The sequence below is a fragment of the Rhopilema esculentum genome, chromosome 20, assembly GCF_057945365.1.
Source record: "Rhopilema esculentum isolate cy_ngs chromosome 20, ASM5794536v1, whole genome shotgun sequence".
Lineage (NCBI taxonomy): Eukaryota > Metazoa > Cnidaria > Scyphozoa > Rhizostomeae > Rhizostomatidae > Rhopilema > Rhopilema esculentum.
In genome coordinates, this window is record NC_142834.1 from 13,731,382 (window position 1) to 13,751,777 (window position 20,396).

At 35.7% G+C, this 20,396-nt stretch overlaps 2 protein-coding genes across 3 annotated transcripts in view; both read right to left on the minus strand.

Moving 5' to 3' along the window:
• The window catches only part of LOC135687561 (mediator of RNA polymerase II transcription subunit 25), a 21,846-nt gene extending 19,316 nt beyond the window's left edge, over window positions 1-2,530 (minus strand). The window contains exons 1-2 of the mRNA XM_065204152.2: window positions 2,348-2,530; window positions 1-59 (exon numbers count right to left, since the gene is read on the minus strand). The exon at window positions 1-59 is cut by the window's left edge and continues 82 nt beyond it. Coding sequence (XP_065060224.2) covers window positions 1-34 — 34 coding nt within the window. The 5' untranslated portion in view covers window positions 35-59; window positions 2,348-2,530. The remainder of the gene's footprint in view (window positions 60-2,347) is intronic.
• Window positions 2,531-3,481: 951 nt separating this feature from the next.
• On the minus strand, window positions 3,482-19,031 carry LOC135687563 (uncharacterized). Of its 2 annotated transcripts, none has more exons than XM_065204157.2 (16): window positions 18,666-19,031; window positions 17,743-17,803; window positions 16,962-17,075; window positions 15,139-15,195; window positions 13,912-13,988; window positions 12,463-12,564; window positions 11,751-11,915; window positions 10,920-11,041; window positions 9,954-10,186; window positions 9,241-9,282; window positions 8,765-8,859; window positions 7,771-7,912; window positions 7,199-7,267; window positions 6,677-6,810; window positions 5,720-5,857; window positions 3,482-5,382 (listed from the first exon to the last, which is right to left on the minus strand). In XM_065204157.2, the coding sequence occupies exons 1-16, from the start codon at window positions 18,767-18,769 to the stop codon at window positions 5,319-5,321; spliced, it is 1,719 nt and encodes a 572-aa protein (XP_065060229.2). In that variant the 5' UTR covers window positions 18,770-19,031; the 3' UTR covers window positions 3,482-5,318. The 2 variants fall into 2 exon arrangements, with proteins under 2 accessions (XP_065060229.2, XP_065060228.2); XM_065204156.2 differs by having other exon boundaries at window positions 3,487-5,382; window positions 9,954-10,207.
• Window positions 19,032-20,396: the final 1,365 nt, after the last annotated feature.

Consider the following 20,396-nt stretch of genomic DNA (forward strand, 5'->3'; position numbering starts at 1 on the left):
CATCTGTGACATCCATAGGTGCTTCCACAGGCATCTTGCTTCGGGAAGTTTCTTCAAAGCTGGATATTGAAAGCACAGCAAATTTCAGTATAAATTAATTTTAAGTGGATCACAAAATTTCATAAACTGTTTTCAAAAAAATCATTTTGTGGTATAGAATTTAAAAATGGCTTTGGAAAAGCAAACATTTTGAATAAATCTTCAGAGCATAAAACATCAGAACAAAGATAAAAAACTCTATGCTAGGAAATATATATACCCAGTTGTGGATTGAAATGGGCCAATAAAAAAATAATAGCACATGACCGTTGAAATTGCCCAATCAGTGCCACTTGCCTATTAAGAATGTTACCAATGGAGTCCTAAGGTAAAAACAAACTTCTTCTGGCTATACAATAATGGTTTTTTAGATACAGGTTTTTCAGGTTTGCTAGTTGGAGCGATGATCAGACTCTACCAACCATCTGAAACATGCCCCCATTACAGTATTTTGCACAATCTGGGTTTTCTAGTGAATGCTGTCTAATAGTGGAATCACATAGCTGTCGTTTTTAATCTGCAGAACCAAAGGATTGGATGGTAGGAACCCAATCCTTTTAATAGATAGAAGGATCTGTAAACAATAATGGATTAAAGGCAAAGAAACATTTTGTAATAGCCTGTTTAATCTGACTTTCAAATTGCAAGGAAATGTTACTGATCCATGGTACTTTTAGGTAAACCAGGCAATTTTGCGGACCAAATTCTACATCAGCTGAAAAACTTGCAATCTCCTTTCTTAAAACACTCAGCCTCTGTTTTGAAAATGGCATATGTGTCATAAACATATAAAAAAATCGACACCTGGCCTTTTTTCACAGTTGAACAAAAGCTATTCATGAAAGCCAACAAAAATGTTAGCCAAGGCAGGTTTCAAAGGACTACCAATGAAAACATCCCCTGGGAATAGTGGGCTATCGTGTCTCCCCTGGTACAAAACATTGGCACATATTTAGATGGGCTCACTCAAAGGAACATTTGTAAAAAGACTACACATGTCAAAAGAACAAATGAAAGACCATTCGTTCTTGACCTTAAGGCTTTGCATGTATTCAGCAAACATGAAAGACCCCTTGATGCAATGTTTTGAATATTTTGGAAGAAGAGGATAAAAAACTTCAAAAAGCAACTTAGCCCATTCATGTTCTGCTGTGCCAATCATAGACAAGATGGGTCTAAGTAGAACATTCAGCTTATGTATTTAGTTAGGCCATACATTTGTGGACGTTGTGAACCAGTGGGTCTTATCCTGTCATAAACTTCTTTGGTCAATACTTTTGAGTAACCAAGCTCAAAAAGGTTTCTTTGAAGTAACACTCTAGCTGGGCCATTTCATCCTGTGTTGTGCTCACTTTTCTGATTGGCCTATTTCAATCCAAAACTGGGTATTTTTCCGCACTTAGAGTTTTAGATCTATACTCTGATGTTTTATACTCTGAACAGTGTCAGACGAAAAGCTTTAGAAACATGTTTCAAAATGTTTGCTTTCTCAAAGCCATTCATAAACTGTTTTTTTCTACAACAGCTAAGTCCAGAATCAATCTTTTTGGTTAAATACTTTTGAAAGAGTTCCTTCATGTATAGATATATTTATTTATTCAAACATGGCAATTCATTGAAATATCTTGACTCCATATCTGGATAGATGGAGTTTCCAGTTAAATATTCAAGCTTGAATTGTGATTGGGATAAATTGCTGTTGCTAAAAACCCTCAATCTTGATAGCAAACTTAAATTGAATAATATAGATTGAATGAAAAATTGGAATGTAAACAGTTTCAGCTGGAATCCAGTAAAAACCTGATAACTGCGTGTGGATACGCTAGATATCTTATTCTATCTGACGATAACATTTCAGTGCCAAAAAAACATTAAAGCTACAATAAACAATATGATTTTATTTTAGGCCATGTAAATGTCTCATTTGAGGATTTTTCACAGGTGGTTTTACGGTTCAAATCAAATGTCTGCTGAATTCGATTTGAGTAACGTGCAATTCTGAACTAGGATAACAGACTTATAAAGTGAATATTAATTGGAAAAAAATTCTACAGACCAAACAAATGGTAGATCTTCAGAATATCCGATACTAGATTTGTTGTCGATAAACAACGTGAACTGGAATGGAGGTAGCGGGTGACCCAAAATAAATCACCCTTTCCCACCGTTAAGATTTCTAATCCATGATAAAATAAAATAAAATAATAGGTTTATCGATTTGAAAAGTTGTTTGAAGTAGAAAATGAAGTAGCATAATTTCATTCAAATTTGGGCCTAACAAGAAGGCATAACATTCAAAACATTTCACCTTATTTCTGGTTATAGTATTATTCAAGTGTACATCAGCTGTTCCCGTCTTTAGTCATGCAGACCTTTAAACAAGTTGTCTTCTCGAGTCATTTTCTCAAAGTAAGAGCTTCGTAGAACTTTACTCGCTGCCACTTTCATCCCACGATTTCACTTTCGTTCGGGAATAACCAACATATTGTAGTTGTTGTTGTACCTATTCTGTTACCGTCATTTGTTTGGGGGGGGAGAGATAGAAAAAGTAGCGAGCCCAGCAACCCCTACCACCCACATTCGCCTGTTTTTATCATAATAGTAACATAATTACTTTTATTTGCTAATTGCCATTTATTCTATGCCTTGCTATTGTGTATGAGCTAGTTAATGCGAAAAACGATCGTTCTCTATGGGTTTTGTCCAAGACTGTTTTTCCGGGTTGGGGGTTTGGGGTGGGTTGAACACTTGTGCAGCTAAACGGGGTCGTGCCGCCTCAGTGGGTGGGCTGGAAGCTCCTCGTTCTTATGTCTCTTCCATACTAAACTGTTATTCTGTCACTCCAAATCCCTAAAAGTGGGTAATGCTGCTATATTTTGGGCGGCACACCCCCAAACTCCCGGGACTGTTCTAATGTTTATCTCCTCAGAACTTTAGAAGAATATCTGATTACCAAAAAAAGGCTAAGAGAAAGGCTGATGGCATTCAACCCGAGTGGCTTGTGAAAGCATTCGATGTTTCGTTCGAATATATTCATATAATTTAATGGCGTAACAGTGCTTGTGAAAGGCTGTTTAGTACCCAAGTTTCAATATTGTATAAAAGAAAGCCTTAGCTTTGGATGGAACAAAAAGAACAGATTTGGTGTGTCAAAACGTTTCATTTATTCGCTCGGTATCAAACAACAAATGGTGTCAGAAATTTTATAATTTGCCAGCAAATTTTACAATTCTTTGGTCCCCTTCCCCCACCTTTTGGTGGTACAAAACTTGAAAATGGCTTTGAAAAAGCAAACATTTGAGTAAACTGAAGCTTTTCGTCTGACACTCTTCGGAGTTTAAAACGGCAGAACATAGATCGAAAACTCTACGCTGGGAAATATATATACCCAGTTGTGGTTCGAAATAGGCCAATCAGAAACACAAGCACATGACTGTTGAGTTTGCCCAATTAGTGCCGCTTGCCTATTGAGAATGTTACCACAGAAAAGCGATATTACCAATGGAGTCCTAAGGTGAAAACGAACTCCTTTTGTCTACACGATAGCGGGTTTTTCGTGCTTATGTAGATAGATTCCAAAACTGCTAGATGGAATGACGATCGGGCTTTACCAATAATCCGAAACATGTCGCCATTATATTTTTTTGCACAATCTGGGTTTTGAGCAATGTGACAAGCTCTTTGTCTAAGAATTGATAAAGATCAGCAAAAATTAAGAATTTAAGAATATCGTCACTTATTGAACAAATTAGTATCACTTTAGTTTTTGCCAAATTTACGAGCCATTCTTTAGCGCCATCAGGAATTTTGATTTGAAATGAACGTAAGGATCATTTTTATTTCAATTTATTAGAAAAACAGCAGAAAAATATAGCTGTATGAGATGCAGAGAAGAAATACATTAGATGCAAATACAAATATATAAAATATTGGCTAAAAATATCTATAAAAATCTAAAAAATCTAATTTTTAAGAATGATACTACACAGTGCAGTATGGAAATATTAACAACAGTAAAAGGATATGAATCAAATTGCCTATGAATATTAAATTATCACGATGTATATGGAATAATTACATTTCGAATTGCTAACCAGAAACCAGAAAACTATCAAAAATAACCTAAGTTGGGATATTTGTGACAATTAAAAATGGTCGGAAAACACAAAAATTTTGGATCATGTCCTCTTTCCTGTCAATAAATGCCCCTTTAACCAACAGGGACCCCAATTATACCAACAAGGAACACCCATGACTAGCTTTTGATTAAGTAATGGTATCAGAAAGAATACTCTGCCAAGATATGACCTCCCTCCCAACCGATTTTTCTTATCTAGACGAAATACAAAATCTATCCCGCCAAAACCTGGGAGAAGTGTCTCCCAGTCCCCCAATTTGGTTATCTATTTTGAACTCATGGTTTGAACCAATTTTCTACTTTTCGTATGTCATTAATACGGTTTTGAATCAACCCTGCATGAAATTTTGAACTAGCTACAAAGGATATAAAAACTTTGTCTTCACTCTTAAGAATGAAAATAGCAAACGACCGCAATTCTGGGTATTTGTTATTAGAAATCTGATCCAAAGGTTGAGATATTTACATTCTGAACTCTACAAACTATGAAAAAAGTCTGGTTTTGGAGAGCCATTTCAAGGCGTTCATATCCTCTCAATTTACTGATCTTCGATGCTTTTTGCTCTTTCTTTTTTAACTCCTGGCACAATCATATTCTATAATTTTTGAATGGAACAAATTTCTCTTTTATGTACGGTATTGTCATTGTGGGAACTTTTTCAATACAGTATTTTAAAATTTGTTACTTAGCAGAAATATACTTGTTCTTCCCCAAAAAATCAATCATTCACGTCCCTAGAAACTTCTTCCCCCTAAAAACTTCAATATGTCCTTAATCAAAAATACACTCTCTTAGCATTTTTGGAATATCCCTTGAATAAAGACTAACAATCTTTTGGTGGTACAAAACTTGTAAATGGCTTTGAAAAAAGCAAACATTTAGTAAACTAAAGCTTTTCGTCTGACACTCTTCAGAGTTTAAAACGTCAGAACGTAGATCGAAAACTCTACGCTAAGAAATGAAGACTATTTGAGGGTAAAAGTTCTGTACAATAAGTGTTTGAAAAATGTCTAAAAATGTAAATACTTTACTCACACCAAAGCCAAAAATACCGAAACATTATTCAGTCCTGAATCTCTTTTATTAAATATCAATAAATTAAATTTCGCAAATAAAATTTTGTCAGAAGATATACAGAAATCACAAAGAGATGTTATACATCTGAGAACGCCAAGACCGAATGAAATCCAGTGCATTGATCCACCTGAAAAATTACAATTTTGCTAAAAATGACTTTGTCATCTGAAAGTTTAAAAAAAAAATTAAAAACTTTTAAATGCCTTGACAAATAAAGATTTATAAAAATAGAATTCGTTTATTCATGTTAAAAAATTGGACGGAAGGCTGGCTGAAAATTATGAGGAAAACAAAACTTGAGAAAACTTCCGTAGTGAAAATGAATGCTTGTGGGTTGCAATAAGCCCGGCATTCAGGCAAACTGCATTGCTCAGTCCGAACAAATAAGAATTCTATTGAGAAAACGGCTGACTAAAAGGTGTGGAAATATCGAAGATGGTTGAGCATGATGAAAACTGACTTACTTTTCTTTTTCCTCTTGGTCATAGGCCATCAGTTCGTAGACCCGACCGTCGGTTATAACATTGAAAGAACCATTGTTTTTATCTTGATGAGGAGGGAAGACATCTTCAACAGCCAGTATCAGATCTAATGCGATGAACCTATAAGGGCAAGTGCTTGATAAAGTTACGTAAGGACAACAGGGTCACGGAAAGGCGAGGTATCGTTGCAATGCGTAAGAGCACTCCCCCTGGCCCTAGAAGCGTAGTGAGGGAGAGGATGCCCTCAAATGGCAAACAATTTGGAAATGGACATTTTCTGATGTTCCAAAGAATGTGAACCTCCATTTTCTTTCCCTCAACTCGCCTTTGCCCCTCAATCTTCTTACCCTGGCTACGCTACTGTCTGGCCAGGCACCGCGCAGCCATTGGGCTAGCAGGGGCTATAGCTCCTCCACTTTTTTGCGTTTGCGTTAGAAAATGTTCATGAAAGTTTACTCTAACTATGGTCTAACGCAACATTGACGCAACAGTATACTCCTAAAAGTAGCAGTTTTTCTTGACTGGGAACACTTTTTGTTCATTTTCTAGGTGTTTTTCTTGATGTTCTATTATCCCCAATCTAATTTAACTATTTTTAAAACTATTGATATCTTCCCTGAACCAGATTGTTTATAAAACCCCAGTAGAAATAAGCCAGTTTTTTCTGAAAGAGGCGTTTTTCGGCGTTTTAGAGGGCGTGGCCTAAAAAATGTCGGTCATGCCCTTTTCAGCCCTCCCACATTTAGAATGGTGCGCGGTCCCTGTGTCTGGCCCCCTAAAGAAACCACGCGAACGGTACCGAATCCGGGGAACGTCTTTGGCAAATGGCCAGTCTTAATTTAGAAATCATTAGTATAACATTACCGTGGGCCTTGATTTGTTTAACAAGCATAAAAACGCCTCAAAAACTAAGAAAACTTCGAAGGGGGGTTAACTTACCCTCTAGGAATGTTGTTGTCGTTGCTTTTGTAATAATAAAGGTATCCTTCCCGACTTATTGAAAACCATCGCCTTTGCCACCGCTTTCCGATGGGGCCCCCCTTGACACCTCGCTTGCACAGCCAGCCTTTTAACTGAAAATGAAGCAATCAATACCTGACATTAATGACGGGGGAGGTTCGTTACCAGCATTGCAATTGTATAATGTGTTATTCATCAAAACTTTCCAATGTTTTGTCCAATATCTTATCTCTTCATCAAAAAGTATTATTCTATAAACCAAGAAGAGTAATCTGATATAATTAAGCATAGATCTAACAAAATTTTTGATTCAGTTAAAAAATCTGGGCAAACATATCTTGAGCGTGTGCAATCATGCTTGGAGGTGAAGAAAATTCTAGCGTTGTGTCTAAAGTTCCAGACTCTAGCTACAACGTCTTCAATTAAAAAAGCAACCTAAAGAACTAAAAACGATTTGATTTGATAAGCCACACAACGACTTATTTGATAAACCATACTTACATCTAGTTTTTCGAAGAACTTCTCTTTTTCCGTTGTATTGTCTTGCCTGTCTGCTTCAGCATGGATGAGCTGTTGAATAACAAGAAATTTTCGCGTGAACTGTTTGGCTTCCCATTGCTTCAAGTTACACGTGAAATCCGCGCTTTGCCCGCGCTATCTCGATACTAGCAAAACGAGGTCTAATACGATCTTTGATTTCAAATGATCATTACATATCAAATGAGACATGAGACATGAGACATGACATATCAGAGGATCTCCAAAAGATACATCCAAAAACGTGAACTTTAAAAAGACTAAAAAATTGTACTAAAATACAAAAATAACAACGAAATAAAAAATAAAGTTCCTGAATATTAAAAAAAAATCGAATGTAAACAAGTAGGTAAAACATTCTTAAAATCACAGAGGTCTAGCTAGTGCGGAGTTGAAAAACGATATACACTTTAAATTGATCCTAACTTGTTACCCTATAAGGACCCGACATATTGTCAAAATACCCTGTTCATTTTTATTTAGGTTCTTAAAGAAATTTTTCATAGGATGACGTAAGGATATTGTTGACATCATACCCTGCTTCGCAACTCTTCAACAAGCAGTTGTAACTCTCCAACTTCCATTTGCAGATCTTCTTTTTCTCTTCGCAACATCGTGTTTTCATCCTCCAAACTTCCGCACTGAAGTAAAAGTTCTTGGTTCTTTGCTTCAAGATGTCTAAATATCAAAAATTTTTGCTAGACGAAATTCAAACAGCCAATTAAAACAAAAATCAGTTCTAAGAAGCCACTTTTGATTCGTCGGAACATAGCTTAAATAGAGGGGCAAAATATCATACATTATATTAAAAATTTCTCCAAAAGCAATATCAGACATTATACTTCGGTTATAGGGCCTCAGAAAAAGGGGGGGGCATTGTTCAAAATATTTTTTTATGACTGTTAAATCTTCCCTTGTCCTCCCCTCCACCACTTTCAAGCCTGCGTCGGAGCCCATGGGATATAGTCATTTCACTTAAAAAGTGATATAAAATTCAAATACACAGAACTGTTCAACTAAGCTCCGTTTACTGTCACAGCTTCTCGAGCTACATTTGGTCTGGCTTTAACCGGAGTCTACTGTAACAAACAAAACAGGTTCCCTTTCGAGAAATCGCTATCTCTCCTACAATATGGGGTGTCCCCTCGTTGATTTCTTTAACATATAATATTTTCCTTAACACAATAACTTTTCTGCCTGACAGGTTCTTGTGAATTTTGTAAGTGGTTGTAAATGTTATTTTTGTTAAACTAGGGAATTCTTATCGGATCTAAAGCCATAAAACTAAAGATCACCAATCTAAGAAAATCATTAAAAATCTCATATAAAATCAAGCCTAACGAACCACTCGATATATCTTTTGAAGGAAAACTTGCCACATTTAGTTATTTGAAACGTGAAATAAAGATTGTATAGGGTAACGAGCAATATCTTGTGTCAAAACCATTATAAATTAGTATCGAAAAAAAGAAAAGATTCTAACACAATTTTAAAAGAAAGTTAGTCTAAAGGTACACGTATGAAACTCACAACAGTTGCAAAGCAATTCTTTTGGAGTCATCGTTATCAGTAATTTTTGAAAATGGACTGGTTGGTGAAACGGGCAGTGTAGCGGATTTTAACATCTAGAAGAGAAAAAAATTTGAGCAGACAAGTTTGAAGTGTGAGCATAAGGCATGATGATTGGTGCTTCCCCCCCCCCCTTTGAATTTTGGAGGCTGTGAAGTAAACCTTCTTGAACTGATCGCATATTATTCTTAGAAAAATTTGAATGTAATATTGAACACAGCTAAACAATAAAATGCCTTTTGTGATAATCCTTATTACAAAGCAAACATTTTCAAATAATAGAAATTTCAGTATATGATGTAAAATATATGTGATTAAAACATTTAAAATATCTCAACTGAGAAGCACATTTGTTAATTTAGAAAATAATTCATAATTGGAACAGATAGCAATAAAATTTGGTGATCAAATGACATTTAGTGAACATAGGAACTTACGTCTGGAATCGCATCCATATCTGAGTCAGAAGTAAGACTGCCCTGGAATTCAAAATACATCAATGATATTTCGCAGTGCTTGCGATTCAATAATATAAAATAAAACAGACGAAATTAATGCTCATTAAAAGACAAAACGGGTTTCATAGAGAACTTGCATTGGCTGCAAAACTGGTTGAAAGAACAGCATTTTAAACTTGCAGTTATAAAAACGTTAAAAAACAGTTATAACAACGTGCTTGCTCCTGTATAGCACTTTTATTAAAAACTAAGGGACCCTACTTTGTTTAAAAATCACATAAAACCCCTTCCAGCCGGGGTGTTTTGAAAATCGCCCCAAACTTCATGTGCAACCTTACAACTTTGAAGGCTAGATATCTAATTTGTTTTAAGACGTCTAAAAGGCTTACAGCCAGTTTTTAATTTCAAATTATATGAAAAACAGTGCAATATTGCAGTTTTTAAATAGTCTTGAATCTGATGTTTTTCAGCTTTAAAACATTATTTTAAACGATAAGAATGGTTTGTGTATCGATGTCATTCACCATAATTTCACTCGTTCTCATTCCAAATGAAAAAACCTACCCTTAAAACATCACTACGATTTCGATAATAATTGGTACTGTTGGTTCGTAGGAAATGTTATGGCTTGTTTTACAACAGCAGATATTTGTGCTTATAGCATTAGGCAAGACTTTTTGTTACCAGCTCACCTTCCTTCCATGGAGAACCGCCCTGACTCCGGATCTTAAAGTTGCCAATATATTTCCTTTGGACGTTTTACGATCAACAGGCGTTGGCGGCGGCGTGACAGCATCTAGGTTAACAGCACTGAGCCTATGTCGCTTTTTTCGTTCCGGTATTGAAAATTCCGGACTATAGTCCGGTACTGGAATGTCCGGTAATGAACGATTGTTTTTTTTCGTACCGCTTCCCTGCTCACCGTCTTCAAAGGAAAACAGATCACCTAGGATGCAATAATTAGAAAATTTTTGCAAATAATAACCATTAGTTTGGTGCAGTTTTGAGATTATTGAGCTTCCACCCACAAATAAGGTTCCGGATCACAACTTTTTTTGTTCCGGATCACAACTTTTCTTTCAGATTAGTAGATTCAATAAAAGGTATTTACAATGGAGAAACGGTCTTATCGCAACATAGCCGAGTTCCAGGTACATATAATATATAATAATATATAATAAAACGAATATTGATAAAGGATAGACAATTAAACGTGTTAAAACAGCTGTTATCAATGTGTGTCCTGTGTTCTACGCCTAAATGATGTTACCCTAGATATATATATAAAAGAGACAATTAAACTATTTACCCTAAAAGTTACAGATATAGTTTTAAGATAAATATCATTTAAAATATTCCTCGAGTTGTTTCTCAAACTCCTTATAGCTCTCAATTTTACGAATTTCTAAATGACTTTCTTGCCTACTCAGTTTTGATCCTTGATAGCTCTAATGTGTAATTATTGTCATTAATGTATAAGCCATTTTTATTTTTCATATTTTATTTCCTTTTTCTGTTCATTGTGATTTTATTAAAAAGGCTCGCATTTTCTTAAGTCATAAAAGCCTCGTCCTTTAATTTCACACGCCAAGTGTTTGAATTAAAAAAGAAACCACATAAAAGGAAATAAAATCAATCGATCAAGCTAGCTTTCTTACCACTCGATGAGACGCCATTTTCATCAGACTTAGGGGTCAGGTTAGGGCTGTCCGCTGGTCGCAGATGTCTAATGTCGGACTTTTCAGCAATGTTTAAATCAAGCAGCAATTGAGACTTCGTCCTAGCATCACAAAAATAATCAAATCTTAAGTCAAAACATAAGCCTAAAGGTAAGTATATTGACAAGAAAAAATCTTCTTGGAAAATCCGACAAAAAACGGTAGTTTATACCACATTGTTGGATCTAAAATTTAGATTTAGATTAATCCTTCTGACTAATCCTAAACTAATCCTAACCCTGATCTTGAAAAAGGTTAAATCTGATCATGGAAACTGAGGCCGCATTTCTCCTTCTGTTATTTCTAAAAAACAATTAACCTATACTTCATCCTGAAAGCAGCAAACTAATCGAAAGTACGATTTATACATTTACACAGGGGTGTAGAGCTAGGGGGCAGGGGGCTCAGCCCCATTTCAAACTTCGAAAAGCAGTTCTCCTTTTTGCTATTGGATCCAGAGAAATATTTCGCGAGGGCATTTTGCTTTTTTTAAGCACTACACCATTAACTGACGAATAGAAGGAAGGGTAACTTAGAAGGTCGTTGTAAGGTTTAATGGTGGAAAGTTAAAACCAACAACTCAAGTCAATCTCAAAAAATTTCGTCGGCAATCAAATTTCTGCTAATGATACAACGAAAAAGAGATAGTATCCAATTAAAACTACACGCAATCTAAGCAAGCAAATTATTGTTAAATAAGTACTACAGACGAAAACTCCTTAATACAGCAAATGTTGCTTTTTCGAGTAAGTAACTTAGGCCTATACTTACTGCTGAGCTCGTCCTTGAAGAATGGCCACATTGCTGTGAGGTTGCTGTAATGGACAGCGGAATTCGAACACGCCATTGTTCTCTTCATCCAATGACATTGTCATGCGCCGATATTCCGCTTCATAGTCACTCACGTGACTAAAGTTACTGATCATATCATCGTCACTATCAGGTGAAGAAATGCAACTTAAAATTTGCTACGAAGAAGAATCGACATTTTCGTGGTGAACAAAGGGTGAGGCTACTGCTATATGCTGGGCAAAAGGCCTCCTTTCTAACTAACGTTCCACCAGAAAGAGAACCTGCGGCTGTATCAATAAGAACGCCTCAATGTGATAACCATACTGTGGTTTTACTACCCTCGAGAGGTTATTCAAGATAACTTTATTCAACGGACTTATTCATCCAAAAATCTAAGTACTAAATCAACTTTTCTGAAAAAGATCACAAACAAAATTATAGTTTTCTAATAGTAACATGATTTAAATCTGTCCTATGTTTTCCTGGGTTCCCTTTAAATAAAAAACTCTTTGTCTGATAGTTGAACAGTTTTGGCTAATTTGACTCGTATATATGCCATCATGATCATCATGATCACTATAAAATGACCATGATTGTATCAGGTGACATATTTCAAAAGACCTTGATTTACCCTTTGCACCACTCATAAACCTGCAACACTTAAAGGCAAAAATGATTTAAAACCACTCACTTTGATGTTCCTTTCTTCACAAACTGGCAATTTACATGTAGGCCAGCGGTGACTGCCATTGTTTTATTTGATAAGGTTTTAAATTCCATTTCTAACGGAGTACTGTGTATGAAAAGCAGACAAGTATTTACAAAGATGTCATAAATGCAATGAATTCTTAGGCCGTATGCAGCTCTACTTTCAATATGTTTACATAATGGAAGATGATGATAAAAACGCACTTTGTTGAAACTTGGGTCTTTAAAAACTGTGACAGTTAAAGGGAAATAACAGAGTTTAAGCGAATTTTTAAGCTCGTTTAGTTTTTTAACTCTCTGATACCTTAGAAAGCAAAGTCGAAATAGCAAGGGTACGATCTTTATAAATCAATAAAGGGGGCATAATCAACAGGGCGGGGTGGTAGAGGAAAAATAGCCGACTGCACAAATACTTGCAGCTGCTATAGACAAGAAAACAATACGCATAAAAGCCAAAACTGCTTTGAAGCGTTTGTGACGAAGAACAGTTTCCAAAAATATCCTCAATTTTAGTTACGAACGCAAAAAAGTATTTTTTATATCAAATTTCACGTCCATTTTTCACAGTAGCTAGCTCCAACTGCAAGAGCTTTCTTGCATTGTGGGTTTTGGAAGAGTTGAGCATTTGAAAGTTAGGTCCTCTTCTTGATATTTAACATTGGCTCAGGCGGAGAGATGTCTTCAATTGCGACCACCGATCGAGGGCTTTACAAACAGAGCAAATCTGGCTCAAATGCAAAAAAGCATGTTGATCTCTACAATCTACAAAATCTCTCGCTTATAATTTTTTTTCCAAGATAGAATATTCCGCGTCAATCAATCCAAGACAATATAACCTTACTATGAGTACAGTTCAATTTTTAACCAACTTTCTCTGTCTTTAAAAGAAGCTTCTATCAAAACTTCATACATAATGTAAAAAAACAACTCTTCTCTTTCTTACAGGACAAGAATGTTTACCTAGCCCATACTTTTGAAAATTGTTTTTTCAGAGGCAGCAGGTACAATGTGGAGGCGTAGCAAAATTTTGGTATTTGTTAACGTTAAGCTAATACATCCTTTCTTCTATGAACAAATACTATTCTCTTTTTAATATTAGCTTGAATTTGTAGTAGTTCCTTTCCAACTACGAGCTCCTAACAGCTATATAAAAAATAAGAATGCTCTAGAAAGAAATTTTAAAACTAGTTTACATATTAACCAATTATATATATCACTTAATTCGATTTTTATATAGAATGTTAAAAAACAAATGCGATGAAAACGTTTCTACACATCTTGTGGCTATTCTTTGAATTATGTTCGTATTTCTAGCAGATCGATTTCATTTAGCGTAACATATTTTAAACAGTTAATGCAAATTTCCATTAATTCCTAAATAATAATTTGTGACTTCTATGATATTTGTCCACAATCAAAACAAGTAACTCACCTATCAGGTTCTAGTGATGCATAATCTGCTATATTCAATGGAAATATTGCCAATTTCCTTCTAGTTAATCCTCGATTCTAGAAATGAAAGCAATGGACACACATTAATAACAGCAGTTTTAACTCGTTGAAGTGTATATCCTGTATAAATATTCGTCTTATTATTATATTATTATATTATATATTATTAGACATCTCTTTAATATCTCGGTTTTACTAACTTTCCACGATTGCAGTTGCTTTAAGATTAAAGTACAATGTACAATAAATGCACAACTTGTACAATAAACTTCGGCTATTGTCACACCAAATGTTGCTTGAAAATTTGTGACTGTAAGTGCAGTGGGTCTATAAATGGAGCTAAATTGAACAGTTTTGCGTACTTGGATCGTAATTTTATCTCACTATGACCAGTAGTGTGACATTTCGCGGAGTGACTATAAGTGGAGTTGATTGCTTAACCACAATAGTTGCAAAAGGCCTGGTTCAAACGTCGCACTTCTCATGTGCCGAACCTAACTCTGTTTGGAGCGACACTTGAGTATGTTTAGCGCGACTCTCGTTTCAAACGTCGAACTTAATCATGTCGCGCCAAATGGGTTTTAGGATTGTTACATGAAGTATCTTGGTTAAGGCACGCAATCTCAAATATTTGTTTGAAACGCATGCGCCCTCAAAGAAAGAAATGAATTTTGTGAAGGAAAATAAATTAAATATAATTATGCATTGAGTTCGGTACATGACAAGCTCGACGCTTGAAACCGTGCCGTGCTGGAGCCGTGCAGCTCGGCAAGCTCTGCCGATCCAAACTAGTCTGCCGCTCCTAACTAAATCTGCCGTACCAAATTCATTCAAACGTCGCGCCCCTCATGTACTTAATTCTCGAGTTAGGTTCGGCACATGAGAAGCGCGACGTTTGAACCAGGCCTTATTCTGACTTTTGCCTCTTCTGTTTTTGTCACCTTATAGAATGGCGGAGCGTGACGTCATCAAAAACTATTTTTAGAATTTAAGAATTCTCATTCTATAATCTGAAAGAACATCACGAAATATCTTACAAAATCAAGCATGCAAAATCAGTTGAACCTGTAAAAGACATGGAATTTGCTAATGGATTACTGTTGCTTTGACCTTGTTCAGTGATTTGATCGGGAAAGGGTACGTTTGTTTGTGTTACGTTTGTTTTATTTCTTTCCGTCTAATTTAGCCAGCTAGTTGCTTTACTTACATCTTCTAAAGAAAATACATATTCTTTTTTCAGAAATTTTTCTGCATCTTCCGAGCTCTGTAAAACAAGAAAAAAAATCTTTACAAATTGTCAAAACTGAAAATAGCTGCTTTGCTACACAATAAATAATATAAGCTTTTTGGTACATAAAACAGGACGGTTCTTAGTTGCAACTCCGAGTTTCACGCTTAATTAGAAGAATAAGAAGAGTTAATCGGATGCCTGATGATCGCCTTAAACGTGAAACTCCGAGTAGCAACTCAAAACCTGGGGCGTGGTTGCCCACCGGGACACGGAAAATTCCCCAGTAGGCCCCTTAAAACTTTTCATGTAGACCATTTGAAATTTTTTCCCTTTAATATTTTAACATTTGTAACATCTAATTTGTGAGAATAAACAAGTGAAGTAAGGTCCCACCTTACTAACGCTGCCTCCGCGAAAAAAACAAGAAAAAATCAGCATCAAAATTGTGTGCCCCTTAAATTTTGATTTTCCCGGCCCATAAAAATTTCCCACCACGCCCCTGCTTAGAACTGTCCTGTTCTTTACACCAAAAGTGTGTACAGCTCTATGCTCTGACGATACGGCATCAAACCCTTTATTACAGATTGGTAAACATTTATTCAATAAATATCATAAATGCAAATACAACTGAAGTCAACTTCGAAACTTTCAAACGGCGGCATTTGTTCTAATAGAGGGGTGTCCAACATATGGCCCACGGAGGGCATATTCTGTGGCCCTTCTCAAGGCGGTAACTTTAAAAACTGCGTTATGTCTTTGGAGTGCAATTTCTGCAAAAAGTTATTATGATTTATTCTTAGTCATACTTTGACATTATTAGGCAAACTATCTCATCATTTGGCAAATTGATTTAATCAAACGTTTTCTCTTTTGAAGCTGAGCAAGTCAATCCGAAGTTCACGGACAAATATTTACATAACATTCATGGACGTCAACTACCAGTTTAATGCGAAATGTTAAAAAAATTTCTGCACACAGAAAATGTGTGTTCCCAACCAGAATGATTTTACAGTTAAATATGTCTTTATAAAAGTTGCATAAATGAACAAAGTGAGAAATTCAACATAATCTGGAGATAAATGCTTGACCTTTTCCAGATACATAAAAAAGAAAGAGGGGAATTTCCTTTTTTGTGTAAGGGGCAGCGTAAAAAAGCAAAGAATACAAACTTTTGGGCAATAGTGTGGGCCTTGTGAGGAACAAAATAACAATCTAACTGTTCTTTGATCAGGGATGCTAGAATTATGACAGGGCAAAGGGGGCACTACCAAAGGTTTGATGAGGGAATGTGAGGCAAGAATAGGGTAGCTTGGGGTACATCACTGGACAATTTTTTTCTTCCAAACTCTACAGTTTTGCTTGGACAAACATGAAAATATATTTTATGTGCTTAACTTTGGAAAAAGAACTGAAATTCTACAGCATTTTTCTCTGTTTTGACTCTTTTTTCTTTGAATGAACTTATTTGCTTTGACTTTTTCTTCTTTGAAGGTCTAGTCGCAGACCAATTGTATTGTATTGGCATGTATTGGCAATGGCAAATGGGGGGGGGGGATAATGTTGATTCTCTAAAATAAATCTTAGCAATGTGCACATCTTGTTTTATGAGCAAATAGTGAGGTTTTTTCTCTTCTTAAGATTTGGACCCAAGATGTTGTTACCACCATTATGCAGTAGATGGGATCTTAAGATGAAGAATTTGTCAGGGAGATGAAAAGGAACAAGGATGCTTCAAATTATTAACCATTTGGAATTAAATAGCATCAAAATTATAAAATGAAATAGGATTGCAGACTGACCTTGTAAAGAGTAACTAACAAAGCAGATGAAGTTCCTCTTTCCCAATTTACATTTCCAACTTCATACTCAATGCTATCTGACACGTTTGTTCTGTATTCAATTAACTCTTTGCTCTATGACAAGAAATTCCATAAAAATCTAGATCTAAATAAGATGAAGTTTGTGCTAATAAAACAAATTTCCATAAAAATATATTAGGAAATAAAAACAAAAGACAAAAATACATATTTTAACATACTAGAAGTTTTATCTTAACTTGGTGGACCCAAATACTTTAATGGATATGCTATTGTACTAGAAACATCCCCACTCTGCAATCTGTTGCCTCTAATAAGAAGTGCCAAACAGGTCCGTAGAAGAATGTACCCTTGCTGTGAAAGCAGTGTTTTTCCCCTGGGTTGTCACAAATGCATGGGCATTGTGAGTAGTGACTCTTAGGGGGCACAGCTTGCAAATTTTACAATGATGGGTTTAAATCAAAATCATGATATCATCAAGTGTATGTGCATAGGCTGGCCTGTGGTTCTGTTCTGAAGTCTATCAACCAGTGTACAGGCTGGTTGATCTCAGCAATTGAATCCCTGAACAAGCTATCTTCTCTTGTCCATCCCAACAATAGGAGGTGCAAACCCAAATTCTGCACAAATTCAGTGATGACATTTCTAGCAGTTTAGTTACCAGCCTCCTTGGATCAAAAGGGTAAAAACATGAAATATTTATCTTCATATTTAATATTCAATATTTATATTTATAATTTTTCTTTAACAAGTAATTGCATACCACTGTGAAAACCCTATGTCTTTGCCCTCTGCTCCAAACAATCTGTAAATTCTTTGGTTTCCTACAAAAATTAGTCATAGGTCATGTGAATAAATGTCAAGTTGAGCCAGTATCATAAAATGTTGTTATACTGTAAATTCAAACAGCCTTGTCACTCCAAGGAGGGAAGAAGGTCCATATTCTCCACTTTTTATACCCAATCAGGCGAATTCACTTTACAGGCAGTTTTCAATGGCAGTAGACTTGATTTAAAGGTAATGCGTCCAGCTAAAGCAAGCAACTCTGGGGGATTTTCAGGAACATGTGAATTTTCATGTAATTGCCCCAGCCATTACGGTCATTCTGTTTATCTACCTGCTGCAAGGTTAGCTTTTCATGTGAACAGTTTACATCACAAGAATACTGACTGCATAGCAAGCTGTTATCTTAATGAGTGGCTTGACAAGTTGAGTATATGCAGTCCTTTTATATGGACACATTACCTTTAAGATTGCCATTTATAAAAACATCAGAGACAAAGAGTCATGTGGGGTATGAGAAACTCTGCCACATCAATTTCTAAATTTAGGGGGCTTGCATTAACAAGAGTTTCGTGTCTTACATTTTGAGTAAATTTGAATAAATTCTCAATACATTTAACCTTAAAACACCATAAGAAATTTAAGCATTGAATGCAAAATGTAAATATCAATGACAATTTGTCTAAATAAAGGTTTAAATTGTCTTTATTGTCAGGAATATTTAACACTAGATCAATATTCAATGGATTTCATATCCACTTTCCATCCTAATATTGAAATGCCTAAAACTAACAGCAAGCAAAGATTCAAAATACTTTTAACGGCCTAAATGTGATTAAAAAGCAGGCCAGTGTCTGTCGTATGATGGTACAAGGTACTGACTTCTTGCATGTCACTACTCACCAATCCTTCTTCAATCGAAGTTCTAAATATTCTAGCGTCACTGTAAACTTGAATTTAAAAGCAGGCTTCCCTGACACCAGGGATTTCTTTGCATGTGAAGTCATCTCTTTTGTTTTGATAATATTATCCTTTCGTTTTCCACGGAGTCCTGCAGCAATAGAAATCGGCCTCGAAACTTTTTTCTGCGATTCTTTAAAAACAATGGTGGCTTAGAAAACTCCTGGCTTCTTACTGTGACTTTTTCACACAGGAAACCGAAAAACTCTGAAAAACTGCTAAATTTCCGAGTAGTTGGCTGGAACTTTTCATATTTACACTATTCAGAAATTGCTGTCATCTCGTTTGTAAGTGACAAATTGAATTGAATTTCCACTTCCTCTCGGAAGGGGGCCAAAAATAGGAAATACGCTTTTTCAAATATTAATAATAATGGGCAGCCCCCCCAATATGAATTTCGATCTGAACCGCCAATTTTGTCATTCATAATCGATTTTTGATATAAAAAAGATCATCTAAGGGACATTCGCTAGACGGGGGGGGGGGGGGGGGGGGGGGGGGGGGGGGAGACGAAGATGTTAAAGGAACAAAAGTCTATTTTTAAACAAATAAATTTTACTGGGGCTCAGTGCCGTCGGAACGAACTTCATAGTGCGGGGGGGGGGGGTTGCCCATTGTTTTCCTTCTCGTTCAGTACACTGTTATAAAGGAAACATACCACAGTTTGACAATTATTGGGGGGCTCCAACCCCCCCCCCCCCACCCTACCAACGGGCCTGGGCTGGACGGGTAATCCCCACTCCTAGTTAAAAATGAGCCAGACTGCACCTGCATTGAGTTTATCCATCTTCAGAAATTATTTAAAGTTTTATAACAGGTCCACCGTCCTGTATTAAACCCCTCTCTAAAACTTCAGTAGTTTTTAATGTAGGAAAACAGGCTTAAAATAAGAAAACAAAAGGTTGATTGTTGTCAAGACAAGCAGGTCCCCACACTTTTTCATTAGAAATTGTTCTTGTGTTACGACGCATTCTACTTCCGCATTTTGATGCTTTGTTTTACCAGTGAATAGTTAATCGGAACACATATTTTATCAGTCTAGAGTAAATGCCAGGCTAAAGCATTGACATTGAAGCAATGACAGTGGTAGATTGTTGAATAAATACCCAAAAGATATTGTCTCGAGGAATTTACCAGTTTTTGTATCTTCAATAAACACACTCATCCTTTCAAATAAAAACCATCTATAAGAAACTTTTAACTCATATTATCTGAAAAGAAACTTTGTGTCGAGTAAAATATAGGTAAAATATATTGTCTGTTACAAAAAACTTTTGGTGTCGAGTTGTCAAACTTTTAATGTTTGATTAAATCTAAAATTGTGACTTCAGGCTTGTTATCTTGAAAGATATTTGGGTTCCTGCAAAAAATGTTGTGGTTTTCTTTGACTGCTGTTGCAAAGTGTGATAAATTTGGTATAATAATAATGTTTTAACATTATAGAAACTTTTTTATGGCGACATGTGGTAAATTCTTACGTACGTACAAGGGCTTTGGGAAGTTTCTTATAAAAAATGAGGGTAATCGAGGAAAGATTGATTTCAAATTTTCGCATAAGCATAAAAAAGATGAAATAATAAAGCACCTTTTGATTTCTCCATAAAAAATTTGACATTATTTTTGATTAAAAATAAGCGTTATTTAACGTATGCTCAAAATTCATTCGAAACTTTT

Coding starts and splice junctions, on each gene's coding strand:
- LOC135687563 (XM_065204156.2), bottom strand. CDS start 18,769: ATGACTTCACATGCAAAGAAATCCCTGGTGTCAGGGAAGCCTGCTTTT. Junction 9,283..9,953: donor CGGTTCTCCATGGAAGGAAG/GTGAGCTGGTAA, acceptor TTTGAATTCCAG/GGCAGTCTTACTTCTGACTC. Junction 7,268..7,770: donor TTGAAGAGTTGCGAAGCAGG/GTATGATGTCAA, acceptor GTTATTCAACAG/CTCATCCATGCTGAAGCAGA.